The 16,738-nt window shown below is 37.5% G+C and overlaps 1 protein-coding gene across 1 annotated transcript in view; it reads right to left on the reverse strand.

The window, feature by feature from the left end:
- The window catches only part of LOC104910200 (dynein heavy chain 8, axonemal-like), a 42,057-nt gene extending 25,809 nt beyond the window's left edge, over window positions 1-16,248 (reverse strand). The window contains exons 1-6 of the mRNA XM_010708633.3: window positions 15,950-16,248; window positions 14,519-14,683; window positions 10,976-11,243; window positions 6,007-6,128; window positions 4,969-5,316; window positions 1,791-1,979 (exon numbers count right to left, since the gene is read on the reverse strand). Of these exons, the coding sequence (XP_010706935.1) occupies window positions 1,791-1,979; window positions 4,969-5,316; window positions 6,007-6,128; window positions 10,976-11,243; window positions 14,519-14,683; window positions 15,950-16,162 (1,305 nt within the window). The 5' untranslated portion in view covers window positions 16,163-16,248. The remainder of the gene's footprint in view (window positions 1-1,790; window positions 1,980-4,968; window positions 5,317-6,006; window positions 6,129-10,975; window positions 11,244-14,518; window positions 14,684-15,949) is intronic.
- Between the last annotated feature and the right edge of the window lie 490 nt (window positions 16,249-16,738).

Consider the following 16,738-nt stretch of genomic DNA (forward strand, 5'->3'; position numbering starts at 1 on the left):
TTTTCTGACTATGCTTGTTAGAAGAAATGTGAGAAAGGTTTGGGAGACATAATTTAAGAGTATTAATAACTAATATTGGCTCATCTGATACAATGTGAATCTTATTACTTGAATCAAGAGAAAATCTCTCAAGCAAATTGAAGATTAGAGATGTCAGAGAAGGAATACAGAAGCAAAGAACTATCTAATTGTGATAATCATTATAGACATGATTGCTTATGAGAAAATAAAATCTTGAATGTACACCTGGCAGGTCATGAAAAAAAGATAATAGCTTGTCTTATTATTGGATGATGAAATGGCACTGAAAATAATTATTTTTTATTTTTTAATACATTCACATAGGAAAGAATGTATTGTACCCAGATAGGGTACCAAAAGAGAGACAAGTTAAACGAAAGGCTGAACTTAAAAAAAAAAAAAACCCTCCAGGCTTTGTGTTTTTCACTACCATCCATGACTCCATCGCTGGTTGACTGCAAAGCTAAGATTTGTGAGGATGTGACAGAAAAGGAAAAGCCAATTCTATGCACATTTTGTATGGACAATCTGAGTGAATGAAACCAAGGGTTTAATGAGAGTGAACAAGATCACAATTAAACAGAATAAATGCAAGACAAAAATAGTCATTTGTTCAAACAATGAAATAGAAGTGAATTTTGTATGAAACAAGTACGGTGCATTTTACAATATTAAAACACTCTGCACGAATTTCCTAAGCATAGAATATGAGTGCAAGAATATCCTCTGATCACAATAAAAGCAAATTATACATTCTAGACAACTTCTTAAATATTATAAATTCTTCAAGAGGAGCAAAGGAAAAAAAATTTTCCTCCTATTTTGAGGATTTGGGAAATACCTTGTGAAAATAGCTTAATATCCATATTACAAATATGGCAAAACTATATAAGCTACACACGTATTCAACATTCAATTACTATTCCAAATTGAGAACAAAATTCTAAGGAACTAAACCAAACTTGACATTAGTTCAGTGAATCCGCTTAAATCTGATGTGAAGGAAAAGGGAAAAGGATGGAGAACAATCCAACATGTAGACTACAGGCATAGATCCAAGGTGCTAATTATTAAAAGTATTAAATCAATAGTTGCTAATAATAATTATACACTTCTTTGATTTTATTTGCTATTTATCATAGTTATTTATTTTCTTATCTGCTACTAAACAACAACAGGAAAACTAGAAAGCTGACTTCATCCTGAAACAAGTTCTATAAATAAATGATGAAAATACTCCCACTGGGAATTGCTCAATAGGCATGTGAGAGAAAAGAGATATACAAGCATGAACAGCTGGAAAAATAACTATATGGGGAAAGATGCTAGATAAACTCACAAAAGAAAAGTTGTGAATTTAAATAGTGTGCCAGGAGGGGGAGGAAAAGAGAAGTTCTATACTGAATTATTACAGCTATTTATAGAAGACATATTAAATGTAACATGAATTGTAGAATAGACTACTGTAAATACTGCCAAGGTCCTAAGACTATTGGACATGCCCTAAATAAAAGCACTGGTATCTTCCTCTAATCTACTGAGGGAAGAGAGGACTTTCTGATAGCTGTTCTGTGTCAAGGTGGCTCATTCAGCAGACTGAGCTATTTGCAATATATCTGATGAAAGAATAATTTAGATGATCAACCCAAACAGTCTTCTAGAACGCTATGAATAAATTTAAGAGCTTTTTAAAATGCTTGACATTTAAATGTAAGAAAGAAGCACAATAAAACACATACACAAAACATCTGCATCAAAAGAGCATATACCTCATGGGGGTTGTAATCTGGAGGTAACTTCTCCAGCATCTCATCAGCAAGGCGCTGCACCACTGCTTCTCGGGTCTCCCCTCCTCCACTGCTGCTGTCTTTGGGTTGGATGCTCACTATTGTATTCAGTGTCTCATTTGCGAGGTTGGTTTGATAAGTTATATCTGCATTAGGGTGCAGACCAAATACCTTAAAGGAAAAAGGAAAAAAAATATATAGGGGAGAAATGCATTTTTCCTTCTAAATTTTATCTGTGAAAGAACCCACTGATACTGATAAACAAGGAAGAAAATCCACAGCCCTCTAAAATAATAGAGAATCAATGGAAGTACATCCATTTAACTGGCCAAGAAGCAAGCACAAATTATACAGAAACATTAACATAGGTTAAGTCTACAACAGCGTTTTCATTCAGATGATGAGAGTGGTTTTGAACTATCTGGTTATCACCATATAGCAGGGTTTAGATCATGCTGTGCACACACTGGATCAGACTAGAGCTTGCTGGGAATGTGCCATGTGCAAACGCTGACCTCTCACCACTACCTTTTTCCCTCTGTAGATCTACTACTTTTGTACCAGGTCAAGTAGATGCCCCTATCAATCAGACCAAGTGCCATTTTAATGCATTTTGTTTCACACAGTCTCTTAGGCTTACAAAGCATTGGAGCTCAGAGAATAGAAAACAGCTCACAGTTTAAGGACCTAGAGATTTTATGACTGGTGATAATATTTAGGACATTTTATGTTTTGAGCTATTTTTGGTTTAACTCTCCTATTCTTTACTTCTACTTCTTTTGAAATTGAATAATTTTATTTAAGATAGAGCTTGCACAGAATTACTGCAAAGCTGCCCTTTGTTTGAATGATAATGGCTTTCTCACAAACCTCTGCTGAAATATCAGTAAGTCTGTAATTGTCAGGTTGATTGCAGCTTTTCTCCAGGAGGAATTGGATTGTGACTTATTTCACAAGCCCTCACTGAATTATAGCTATTAATTACCTCTAACAAACTGAGCCACTAATCCAGCAATGAGGAAGATTGCCACTAAACCAAGCACTGAAGCCAAGCAACGTGGTTCTCATGTTTTGTGTTTTTGTGCATAATATTAGAACTAGCATCTTCTAAAAAGACATTCCTACTGATAAATACTTACACACTCTGAGTATGGAGGAAAAAGGGCCATGTGCAGTATTTTTATATTTAGATATCTAGAAACTTAGAGGAGAGGGATAGAAGTGGCTGCAACAGTGTCAAAGCTAGCAAAGCTGCACTGATTTACACCAGCTGTGGAACTGACCCTTACAGCAGCACAAAGAAGACAGTGCAGACCTAAAGCTGCCCAAGAGAGAAAGTGGGATCATAACTAGCATATAATTATTTTCCTGGCAGGATTTAACACATTTTACAGACAGCGGTACCTCAATCTGTATATTTAGAGACACAAAAAGCAAAAATATCAATACACTTTATTTCACTCACTTTTTATCAGCATGCAATGATACACACAGTTGAAGATATGCGCTTTTCTGCTTCTGCTCTTGCAGAATAAGGCTTTGTTTTGTTGGTTTTGTTCCGGCAGATTTTATGGCAGTGCTATAGCCCAAGTTAGAAACACAACATTGCTATAGTGAATGTAAATTGCTGCAGTGCTAATCCAAGGGCTAATTTCATAATTGGCATAACATTGACAAAGACAGGGGTGTTAAAAGCAAAAGACCCTCTGATCCTAGGTGCTCATGAGAGCGACACGTGAGGTATTGAGAAATCAGAGTACCAAACCAACAGGTGGACCAGTGTCCTGTAAATTAATCAAGAAACAGAGTTTCTCATTTTCTGTGATTCAAAACTTGGAATTTTGATTTTAAAAGGGATGCTAGATTCTGCATTTCTATTGGTTGGTTTTTATTTAGCCTGATAAAACCTCAAATCCAATTGCTAATACTCTACACCCCTCTGAAATCAAAGTCATTTTCAAAGGAATTTCTGAGTTCAATAGCCCTCTTCAGAAGTCAGTGTTTATTCTGATCAGAGGTTGAAATTTCATCAAAAGAGCAAAGATGCTGTAATCAGACTTATGCAGTCTTTCTTTTTCAACCAAAAATAGAAAGGAGAGGAAATAAAAGATACGCTGCTTTTTTACTGTGCTTTGACTAGCACAGTATCCTTTGTGGAACAGAAGACCAGTAGCTTAAGAGGTTAAAGTTTCCATGAGCAATTTTGACAGATTTTAGAATGACTGAAGATAGTAGTCATGTTCCTCCTAACCTGTGACAGCTATAGGAGAAAAAGATGTTTGCATTCTTGGATTTGATCCAATTTACATAAAAGTCAATGGTAAAAGGTGCCTCTCTGTCAGCACAGATGCCCTTGCATGTGCTATCACTACCTTCAGAGATTCAAACCTTTTCAAGTTTGTTTTATGAGCATGGATTGTTCTCAGCCTCCTTTCTAGCACATTATCAGTAATAGAAAATCAGTTTTTTCTATTCAATCCTGCCTATTTAATTTTAATAGAACTTACCCATAAAGGCATTTATCAACTTAATAGCAACGAGACAGAAACTCATAACATTCACTTCCATTTCAATTTTAGCTAACTGCAACACATGTAGCTGTGTTAGAGAGAGCAGGATGTCCCAGTTCTGCAATTAATGTGACCACTGCAGTATACACACACTGGGTCATGTATGTAGGTCACTCTGAAAGTAAAATCTATTTATTTTCCATAGAAACTACAACAGATACAAAGAGCACAATAACACTATTTGAAAACAACGCTACTGAAAAGAGTCTGACTCCGTCTTCTTTACACCCTTTCAATAGGTATATAAATGTATTGATAAGATCCCCCATGAGCCTTCTCTTCTCCTGCTAAAGGGTCCCAGCTCTCTCAGCCTTTCCTCATATGAAAGATGCTTCAGTCCATCATCTTCACAGTCCTGTCTTGAATTCACTATCTTGCCCATGCGGATCAGAGCACATGAATGTGAGATTTTTTTCTGAGAGCTTGAAGAAGGCTTTACCTATTTTGTCTTCCTAATTAGCAGACCTATAGTAGACACCAACTACAATTGCACTCACACTGGTCTGCCTGTTAATACTGCCTATACATTCCTGGCTCCACAAAATAATTTCTCTGACAAAACCTCTCTTTAATACTTTAAAATGTTTTACCTCAGGTGTATCAATCACTGGCAATTGCTCTATGTACTGGAGATAGTCTTCAACTGTTTTCCCTTTTGGAATCACATAATCTTTGTAGAAACAAAATTTGTCACTAAACATATGCTCTCCAAACCACACTCTCGCAAATGTATTCAGCAGAGCTTTGTCGAGGTCATCAGTTACACGGCCTCCATACTGCACTTCTCCAAGCATATAGCGAACACAGCTCCAGTTCACTCCGTGCTTAATGTCCATATCATCCAAATGATTCTGAACAAATTGCACACTGGCTGTGAAGTCTGCCTGATTAAATTCATAAGGAATGTTCCAGCCCAGTGGACCAAACTTTCTTCTTTCCTGCAAGATAGGTAGAGTTAAACATAAAAGGCTGATTGTAATTTTGGAGAATATGTTGAGTGTAGAAGAACACATAAAATATGCTGGGGCTGTATTCCACTAACTTTAAAAAATGGTTCTTCACATAACACTCACGAGTCCAAATGCTTGATTAATTACCTAGTAATTAAATATTTTTCTTCATTTATCATCGCCAGTAGAGACAGATAAACAAAGAAGAGAAATATAAACATTTTCACAGAAAAAAGAATTCCCCTTTTTAAAGTAGTCCATCTGTGAGTCTAGAACTGTCATTTTTGAATTTCAGAAATGAAAGTACTGTTTTAGGAAAGGATGTCCAAACCACATTGGCCCAGTAATTTTTTATAGTTCTTTTTCAGTCTGGGTACATTCATAACACTGAAGTCCCTGCATGGCGTAGGGGCAGGAAGCAAAAGCTGCTTCTTACCTAATCATTTACAGATGCAGCTAGCAATGTGTGGATCCTAAGGCAGTGTCTGATATTCACACATTCTAAACTTCCACCAAGAAGATGAGTCAAGTACACTTCAGGCTGTCATTTGGACCACAATGTTTGTACTGATTTGCTAACACAGACTTTACATCTAAATATATTTTTCATTCACTAACAGGTGCATTCACAAATGAACATGGCTTCATGACAGAAGAATATGAAATAAGATTTGAAACCTGAACAGTTGTGTGAAGAAACGCTACAGCATATAGTAATGGTTTCCACTGTGGCATGTTGCTCACTTCTAGGTGATCCTGAGTGATAGTAGAGTAAGTTCGTTTTAAGCTAGCTTTCACACCTAGAAATAAGTATAAAAATGCAAAAGATGAGACAAAAAAAAAAAAAAATGGAACCAATAATTCCAACTTCTGTTAAACAGGATTCACTCCATCAATTTACAGTTTCATCTTATATGTAGCTTCAAATAACCCTTCTATAGCAACGATCTTTTCAGCTGGTCATGCCAGGCAATGTTCAACTACATTTTGTTTCAGGTAGAAGACGATAGACCAAATTGTGTTAAATTCTAGCACACAGAAGGGATTATACTCAATTTACACTTATTCTAAATGTTACCAGTCACAACTGAAATACAAATATAGCTATTCAGTGGCGAACAATAGAAAAGACACCTAACATGTAAAATGAAATACAGCACTGAACATCCAAGAGTGTTTCAATAATTACACATAAAACGAGTCTCTCATTAGCCATACAACACCAAGCATGAGTTACTCACTCCCTACTATGATAACTTCCACCTAAATAGCTTAACACAAATCTAAAAAGATGGATTTCTAGTGCAGTAAATAGAATACTGAGGTCATAGTACTTCCAATGATAAAATAAAAGCCCTTGTGCTTCTTTCCTACTTCACAAAGATCCTGTAGAACACTATTCCAGCAAATGCATTTTCAACATGTATCAGAGTAAAGCTCCAAAATTAATAGGAATTCATCAAACTAAGCGTATTATCACAGCATGCTATGAACATAGCGGGACAGTATCAGAAAACTACAACTGTTTATATTTCATCCTGACTTAAATTGTTACCCCAGGCATATTTCTGTTATTAAATGCAAGCTGTAAATTGGCAATAGCCTGGATTATAAAACTGCCTCTTGGAGTTATAGGCCCTTATCATTTGATAGGATTTATGATTTGAATGATAAGGAGGGGTCACAGCACAATCAAAAATATGCTGAGTGCTGAATAAAAAAAGGGTGGGGGAGAAGAGAAAGAGATGAGAAATTTTTATCAAGAGACTGACTAACTGCTCTTGAGAATGAAGTATGTACACTGAGAGAGGATGCCTTTCACTCCAATCAAACACTTTGGTTAGAAACCTTACTAATATGCAAAGGATGAATACTGAAATAAGAGTTTTAAGTGTCTGAGGGATTAAATTTGACCTTGGATACAAATTTTCAGCCCCCACTGACTTCATTAACTGAAATCAGTGCTAACATGCATATAAATGCAGGGCAAGTTAATGCATTACACAGTCAAAGATGAGGGAGTTACAAGACAGAGTAAGTGTTAAGATTGAGGATTCATTATGCTAGAGTTCAAAACATGAGGGCTGCTTCGAAAGTAATGCCTCCTACTTTATTATGTTGGCCTGCTATATCAGGGATGGATGTTGGTGTGTGGCAGTAGAGGTTGAATCTTCTCACCAATACTCCAATATTGCCATGTGACAGAGGGGCAGTCTGACAAAATGGCAACTGACATGGAAATGCATGTGAAGCAAAGTTGTGTTATTGAATCCTCCATGCAGAAAAAATGGCACCCATTGACATTCATCAGCACTTACTGAACATTTACGGAGATCAAACAGTGGACATGATGTGAACATGATGAGGTAGTGGGTAGTGCATTTCAGTGGTGGTGACAGAGACATGAAATACAGGCCACCTTCTGATGGTTGAGTATGTTGAAAAATAGTGTTATACCTGAGATTTTGCTCTATCAAATAGTGCTATTCTGCTTTTTTATCTGTTGTAGTTTCCATGGAAAAAAATAGGAGGTGTTACTTTCAGAGTGACATGTACAAATACAGCCCTTCCCCATCATACACCATTAGCAGCATGGTAAGTTGCTCCTATAAATATAAAAATGACACCTGTAGACAGCAGCATAGTTTGAGTAAGAGAGGGGCAGTCAGGAATAGGACAGCTATAGGTTAGAGATTAAGAAAAGATGGATTATCTCATATCAGACAGAACTACACCACACAGGTGAGGCTGGAAGGGGCCTCTCGAGATTGCCTTGCCCAATACTCCTTCTCAAAGCTGGATCAGCCAAAGCTTGTCACTCAGAACTTTGTCCAGGTGGGTTATGAGGAGGGAGTCTTTAAAAAATCTGAACAAGCTGTTCCAGTCATACAGAGACCATCCTTACACTTGTTCTTTTTTCTATTCTATACAGAAATTGCCTGGATTTCTACTTATGTCCATCACTTTCCTTCTTTCACTTGGCACCAAAGCAAAGTCATGCTGTTTTCTTTATTCCCTCCTATCACATATATATTTGCATTGATGAGGTGTCTCTGAACCTTCCCTTCTTAGCGTTAAACAATCATAGATCCCTCAGCCTTTCCTCATATGTCAAGTGCTGTAGTTCATTCAGTATCTGAATATGACCCCCCACTGGACTTGTTCCAGTATGTCCATATGTCCATATGTCCATATGTCAGACCTGGACAGACCACTCTAGATATTCTTTCAGCATGTTTTCAGTACAGAAATATCACCTCCCTCAGCCTTCCAGAAATGATCTTCCTAAAGCAGTATAGTACTGCTGCAGGCCATCCTTGCTCCAAGGGTGTATTGCTCGCTCATGTTCCGCTTGATATCCATCAGGAGCTCCATGTCCTTCTCTGCAAAGCTGTATTAGCAGCTGCACGGACCCGTCATGTATATGTGTATGGAGTTCTTTCTCTCCAGAGGCAGTGTCTGGCATTTCCCGATGTTGAAGTTCAACGGATTTCTGTTATCCCATTTCTCCAGCCTGTCTTCCTCCCACTGAACAACAGCATGACCATCTGATATATCAGTGCTTTCTTACCGTTTTGTATCATCTGTATGTACTTGTTGAGGGTGCACTCTCTCCCATTGTCCAGGTCATCAGTGAAAATGTAAAATATTAGTGGCCCCAGTATCAACCCCCAGGGTCCAGCTCTCCAGCTGGATTTGTGCAGCTGACCACAACATTTTGAGCCTAGCACTTCATACAATTGTCAGTCTACACTTGTGAAATCCCCACTTCATTAGTGTGTCTCTAAGGATGCTATAGGCGGTAGTGTCAAAAGCCTTTTTCAAGTCAAGATAACAACACTCTTTGCTGTCCTTCATCCAGTAAACCCATCATTTCATCATAGAAAGCCAGTACGCTGGCTACTAGTCTCAAAGATTAGTAAGTAATCAATGGCTTATGGTTTCCTGGCAGACACCGAAAAGCCAAGTACACCAAGGACATATATTGTTCATTGTCTTCATCAGTTGCTTGAACAAGGAGATAAAAGGCAACAAATTTGCAGATAATAATAAAGAGTGGTTCACATACTAAATAGCAGAGCAGCAATTCAGATGGATCTTTAGAGCGCTGAAGACTTCACAAACAGTATCTGAAGTTCAACAAGAAAAGTCCTGCATTTGTGGCAGAACAATCTCATACTTTGTATATGATGAGATATGACTGCCTGAGTCCTACTGATAAGCATCTCAAGGTTATTGCAGATGCCTGGTCTGCTAAAGGACTCATAGCAAATAAGGCAAATCAGATAGTGGGCAACCTTAAAAGGAGCATAGCCAGCAGATCAAATGAAGTCATCATCATTTTCTCCTTAGTAATGATCAGGCTTCCCCCTTCAGAAACAACGTCCACTTTTGGCATGCAAAGGAGATGTGGAGAAACAGGAGAAATCTATAAATGTGGCTTGGAGCTAAGAGTGCATGACCTACAAAAACAGATATGTAAAAAACAATTTAAACTGTGAATACTGAAGGGCAGTAGTGTGTGCATACATGAGATAGTGCCTGCCCAAAACTGAAAAGTTGAATTCTGAAGCACAAACCTGTCACTTGGTAGCTGTGATTGGTACAGGCTACAAAAACAGAGTGAGTCAGAATGATGCAAGTCAGAACGATGTAAGTTAGATCTACCAGTCAGAAAGCTGGTCACACACTGCGCTTGTGCATGTAGACTAAGGTTGGGGAAATTGGCAGATTAAGGGTGCAAAAAAATGCAAGATAAATATCCTAGCTGGAGAAAACAACTCAGAATAGAGCAAGGTCCTGAAGATGGTGGAGATGCATGGACACAAATACCAGTGGATGCCCATAGACTTAGGCCAGTAATGTTCAAGGCTAGTTGTTGCATGCAGCTACACAGCATGAAGCTGACTTGACTTTCTGCTGATTTTCTGTCTGAGCTTCCTGGATAGCAGCGTTCTCTCAAATGGGAAGGAAAATCAAGACCAAACAAAAGAAGCATTGAGGTGTTTGGAACACAAGAAAGTGTTTGGAACATGAGAAAGTCTAAAACAATCATATTGCATAGCAGCTCTAACCTCACTGGTTCTTCAGTAAACCCTTGTATTCAGATCCACCAGAAGTTCATATTTACTTTCTTGTTGGTTACAGAAGCTAAAGGGCAATCAACGAATACTTGAAGGGCAATAAGAGGGATGCTGGGATCAGACTCTTTGCAGCACTGCCAGATGACATAAGAAAAAGCAACAAGCCACAGCTACGTACTGCAGTGTGGGACTCTGAGGTCAAGTGTTCAGAAGTGTCCTTCAATTTCATTGCCCAGAAGAGCATAAGATCAGTTCTCCTCTGCATCCTTGGTCAACAGGATGGCAAGAAAAAAGTGGCAGCGTGCACTAAGTTTAAGAAAGTTCCACTGTCAAGATCCATAGGGTCTACCCAAACAACAAAACACAATCAATTTCTGTTACAAAACAAAGTCAATTTTCTCCCCAAAACAATTATGCCTTACACAATGCAAGACCGACTTACAGAGTGCTGTATTTAGCACTTTGAGAGAATAAAGATTAAAACATAGTGTGGATTTCAGTGATACAGAAATAAAATTAAGCCCTCTTTTTTACACTCCCCCAAGAAAAGCATAGTTTCCTACCTTGAGGTGGTTCGTTAGTAAATTTGATAGATGACTGTAAAAGATTAATAGGAAACTCTGGGTGAGCCTCTGTAGTTATCCAGGTCCTGAAACCTTCACTCATTGATTCTGTTGTTGTGATGGTGTCCATTAATTCATTAAGAAACACTAAGCCAAGGTGGCAGTTCTGTAGAAGGAGCCATCCTCCGTCTTGCATGCATTGATTTAACAGGCGCCTTGCATGGACTTCCTGGCCCTGACCCATTGAAATGGCACGACAGGGAATATTCTGGAAAGTAAAAAAGTTTTTATTTGGAATTTTTAAAATATAGCTTTTTGCAATGATTGGCCACATAATTTACTGCTTCTATAAGCCAATAGATAGTGACACTGTGCCACAAGGAAAACCACTAACATCAGTGGGAACTGATTATATCAAAACAGAGAAAACAGAAAAGGATAAGATGAAAGAAGACCTCAGGAAGGGATCTGAAAAAGAAAAACTGGCCAGGTTGCTACTAGGACTACACAATTCTGTAAACAAAATGCAGAAAAAAACTCCCTCTTGCTTATATTTCTTACTGTCCTTACTTGTTAATAAGCGATCCCCTGACTTAGGTTTGCTGCCTGGCTCCTAACCAGGAAAATTAGAATTCCCAAATTCATTTGAATACATTATTCCACATACATTCTAAATACAGATGGAGTTGGAGGTAAGAGAATTGATGAAAAGACTTAGTTTCATGAATAGTTTCCAGCCCATGACATACAGCTGACTATCCCTCATGCCATGAGCTATGAGCTTCATAAAGACTTACCAGTCTGGGCCTGTCTTCATCTGGCTAAAAGCTGCAAAGGTTAATGTTAAGTTTTCCTACTAGGGACTGCCATTATGAAACAAAACTGAAGGAAGAAAGTCATCCAGTCCTAAACAGTGTGGATGAGGCTGTAGGTAAGAAAGTTTAACCATATGGACACAGGGTGTGATGGGTCATTTCGCCTTGGGGTCAGTGAACAGGTCCTGACCTGATTTTACTGAATAGCATAAACACAGCTACTGTATATGATCCTCCTCATCCTGGAAAAAGATTTAAGAAGAAAACACTGAAGATTAGAAAGTAGTTATATCCTGCTCTCAGATCAGTATGAAAATGAAACTCCAGCCAAAAGAAAGAAAATTAAATAATGTGAAACAAGCAAAGCTGAATAAGCTGTGAAGGTACATATAGAAGAACAAAGTCTTTCTCTTTTCTAAGGAGTATCTGAGTACAGCTGGCAATCCTATAAGTCAGACGCTACCACCACCCCTGCAGACTGCATAGATATTCAGCTAGCTCAGTATTCCTTAACAAAGCATCTGCTCATAATTTGCTCCTCTTAGCAATGTTACTTCTCAAATGTACACTCATTAAAGGTTATAGAAACATCAAGAGAAGGAAAAAATATTTTTTCACTACAGACTGTTCTTCTTTTATTCCTCCTAAAAGACTTTTATCAAAATGTTCGCCTACAGAATGTTTCTGTAAATAGTGAGTCATACCAGTATATCAGTGTCATCTTAATGCTGATGAAATTACTATAATTTTAGTCATCCCAGTGTCCCTAACAGTTTTGCTGAAGGTTCTATGCATCAATCCCCAAATAAGAAATAAATAGTATAACAATTAAAATATCTATTTCTAATAAAGTTAAAATGCTAGGCGTTGTGAATTTCATTTTTTAATTCAGAAAGTTGAATTTTCACTTCAAGTACAAGTGAAAGCACTGGGGACATAAATCCAACTAGTTTTAAAATAGACCTAGCTAGCTTTATAAGGCTGATTATACAGCTCAGGAGTCACAGCTAATGTTTCCATTTTTTTGAGAAGTGGTCATCTGAAGAATAAAGTTTTAGAGTGAAAGATAAATTCTGGTTATTAATTTGAACACTTCCAACTGTAGATAATTGTTTTATGTCGTTAATATCATTTTCAGCCTTATTATTATTCTATCTATGCTTCCTTAAAACATGAAAACATTTTAAGACTGCCCACTGCAATACACTCTCAGAATGGCAAGAAAACCTATTTTCTTGACAGCCAGAATTAGAGAACAGTTTCTATGAGCATTTGACCCAGACTGACTAAGGTCTTGCTTAGGATTTGACAGAATTGGAGAGTGATTTGTTCCCCCCACTGCTGACTTCAGTGACTCCGACTTAAGTGACCAGCTGACTTCAAGAGACTCTGTGGGGAGTTTAGCACACTTCACTCCATACATGGCCAGTGGGATAGAAAAGCTCAGCTCCTGGATGCAAGACAGAGTTACATTTCAATCATGTGCTCTGAAATGCTTTCAGAGGCACCTCTCTTTATTGATTACAAAAAATAACTCCTATCAGAGAGAGCATATGTACCTATCTAGGAAACTGATTTGCAGGATATGCACGTTGAAGGGCAAAATAGGTGACAGAAAACACCATCACAAAACTGATACACAAATTGGTATTCATGCCATAGGCCATGAAAAAAAAAAAAAAAACCCACAAACAAAAACAACAAAACATACTCCAGTCAGAAACAACTAACATATAAGGGACTCAAAAATTGTTCATTTCCAACCTATAAATATTCTTGCAGTCAGTATTTTATGAATAGGAAAAATATTGTTCTTCCAACACATTGCTTCCACTGAGTCTAAAAATCCTGCTGAACCAACTACCTTTCTTCCCTTGCCTACATTGATACATTGGCTGGTTCTCTGATTTTGGGACAAAGGTCATGTCAACAACCTAACCTAAGATTCCTAACATTAAGCGCTGATGCCAGAGTTGGATCCTAACTTTAAACATTCCATATAACAATCAGATAAATAAAATAAGAGAAGCCTGGTTTTCAAGGATGAGCACCTGAACTTTCTAATTAATAACCCAGAGATTTGTGTGCAATTCTCACTTTTGCAAGTGAATTTTACTAAGTGTGTAAAAAATTCTGCACTTGTAAATGAATATATATTCTATCAAGGATGAAAAGTTATGGAGAACAACTGTGAATAACTTATTCTCAAGACAATTATATTTGCATTCACAGTCTACACTGTGAATTATAAAACACAAAGCAAAGAGTGCTGTAAGAAATGTTGAATCTATCCTTCAAGTGAATTGGATAGGGTCTCCAAAATCACTTTGTCTATCACTAAATTTTTATATTGTTTATTTATATTTCTGTTCTTCCTGTAACTGTCTTTACTGTGATCTCCTGCAGTGAATGGGATGCAGCACTCACCACAAGTAATGCTTTGTTCTTATAGCTAAGTGTTTTCACTAAGTAATGGAGTATCCTGGTCTGCTGCATGAAGACAGAGGGCTCATTGGAATAAAACACCCAGAAAAAGCAGGAAAGTAACATTTTCATTTCCTCAGAATATTCATTTTGGCAATGGGTCTAAAATTAACTTCAGAAAACAATTGTGTGAATAAAAATTTCACCACTAGAACAGACATAAAACATGGAAATAACATTTCTAGTTCAACAGAGAGACATTTTAAATGTCTTTATCAGTTCTAGCAAACTCGGTTTAGGATACCTTTGATTTTGCAAGACGTTCTATATTTTCAGTGGGGTCAGACCCCACTGATAAAAAGCATGTCAGAGGTGTTCGGCAGTCACTTTCTGACCACATTGCTTCCATTTCAAGTATAAATCCTTCTGCGTATTTCACACCAAGGGATTCTGCAATGTAGTGTCGAGCCTGAAAAACAAATCAAAACAAAACTAAGCTACCAAAACCATAAATATTTTATTTTTAATTTACAGGGTTGGTAGACAGCCAAGTGAAAGAGCTGCTGGTTACCTGCCCCATTAGCTTCTCTGAGCAAGTATTGTTGACATTGGATCTACAGCATAGCAGAGTGGACAAATTTTTCAACTGACTGAGTTACAGTCTTACATATATATGTTGGAAATGCAAACAGAAGTTCCCCTATCCAGTGGTTACTCAATTCAAGTTTCTTATGCTTAGTATCTGTTTCTACAAAAAATAAATACAGCTCAGACCGTAGTCTTAAAAGTCTCAGCCTTTTTTATGCCTCTATTTTCCTCTTTTCAAGGACATTTTCTAAAAGGATTTCTAAGTTATAAAGTTATAAAGGACTTTTTCTAAGGTGTATGAAAGATTTTCGTGAAAGCCATGATTTTCCAACTGTGCAAACAACTAACTGACGTGTGCATTATGGAAAGAAACACCCAAGATCAAAGGAGACTGAGCCAGATGCCAGATTCAGAAAAAATACATCCATCAATAAGATATCCACTACTGTGACTTTTGTCCTACTGAAAAGAGGTGAAATTTTATAGTGTTAGGAAAGACAGTAGGGAAAGAAGAGATAAAGAATATAGTAATAGAAAAGTATCTCCTCTTTCCTCAATAATTAAAATAATTACAGTATTTGAAACCACCGTTCAGAGACATTCTTTCTCAAAGGTGGTTGTGCCAGACGATGTAAGTATTGCTGGATGAGCAGTAGCAGCTTTATTATTTTGGCCTGTTTAGACTGTGGAAAGTGGAGTTCCCATATTTCTCTCCTTTACCAGCTGAAGTATAGGAAAGGAAGAAGGATGGAACCACGTGGATTCTCTTGAAGAAAAGGTTTCTGAAAAAAAATAGTGCCCCTAAATACAGTGTGATATTACAACATGTAATGCGTAAAGCTGAGATATGGAAGAAAATCATAGAATCATAGAATCTTAGAATCATAGAATCTAGAATGGCCTGGGTTGAAAAGGACCTCAAAGATCAACCTAGTTTCAACCCCCCTGCTATGTGCAGGGTCACCAACCACTAGATCAGAAGTGGTTGCAAAATCAGAAGTACTACTTTTCAGTGCATCTGAAGAGAAGAGGAGAGGAGAGGAGAGGAGATATAATCATATCTTCTTTTTTTTTCAACATAATTTAGAATTAGTAGTTATAGAGGAGATGCCACATAGCATAAACACCATAGGAAAGCATATCTTACTTGGGCAACAGTATGATCAGGGCACCAGCTACGGACAAGGAGAAGCTTACGGAATTGATCCAGTAAGCTGTCATACCCATCAGGAACAACAGCTTTTTCAGGTGCTTCTGCATCAAACCAAGCTTTCCAGGCCTTCTCATTCCTAACAACTTGTACCAGAAGTTCGTTAAAAGGGCACAAGCTAGACAACTGCACAAGATTGAGCCATGTCATGTCAAGGATCCATTTTTTTGGTTTCGGTTCCACAGAATTTAGATCCAAACTGGCACCTCCTGCAAAGCAAAAGAATTATATGGGGAATACAAACAAACGAACAAAACATTGTTAAAGCAGAAAAAATAACAAGTAACCTAAAATACTGATTTTTTTATTTGGGGGATAAAAATCTTTGTAAAACAGGACAGAGACCTAGAATTACGCATAGAATACTTATTTAATGAACAATGAATGGTCTCAATGCCTCCCAAAGCTGATATCTCAGTATTATTTGAGTTTCTTTTCCTCTATCTGGAAAGCTAGAGCAATACTTGTTCTATGATACTTAAACCCAAGTGTTCTGTTCAGATGTAGAAAGGATCTATGGTTAGTCCAGCCCCCCTTTACCTACACAACAGAATGACAAAGTACATGGTATGTTCATTTCCAGGACTGAAACTTCAACAGCTCACCCACCATTCCACCATCATGCCCACTTGTACTTTGAATGCACTGAGTCACAGTTGAATATTAAACTGGTGTTCACTGAGCAAGCTGAGATAATTGGATGCAAGAGCCTGATTGAACTTATCT

This window comes from Meleagris gallopavo, chromosome 3, assembly GCF_000146605.3.
Source record: "Meleagris gallopavo isolate NT-WF06-2002-E0010 breed Aviagen turkey brand Nicholas breeding stock chromosome 3, Turkey_5.1, whole genome shotgun sequence".
Classification (NCBI taxonomy): domain Eukaryota; kingdom Metazoa; phylum Chordata; class Aves; order Galliformes; family Phasianidae; genus Meleagris; species Meleagris gallopavo.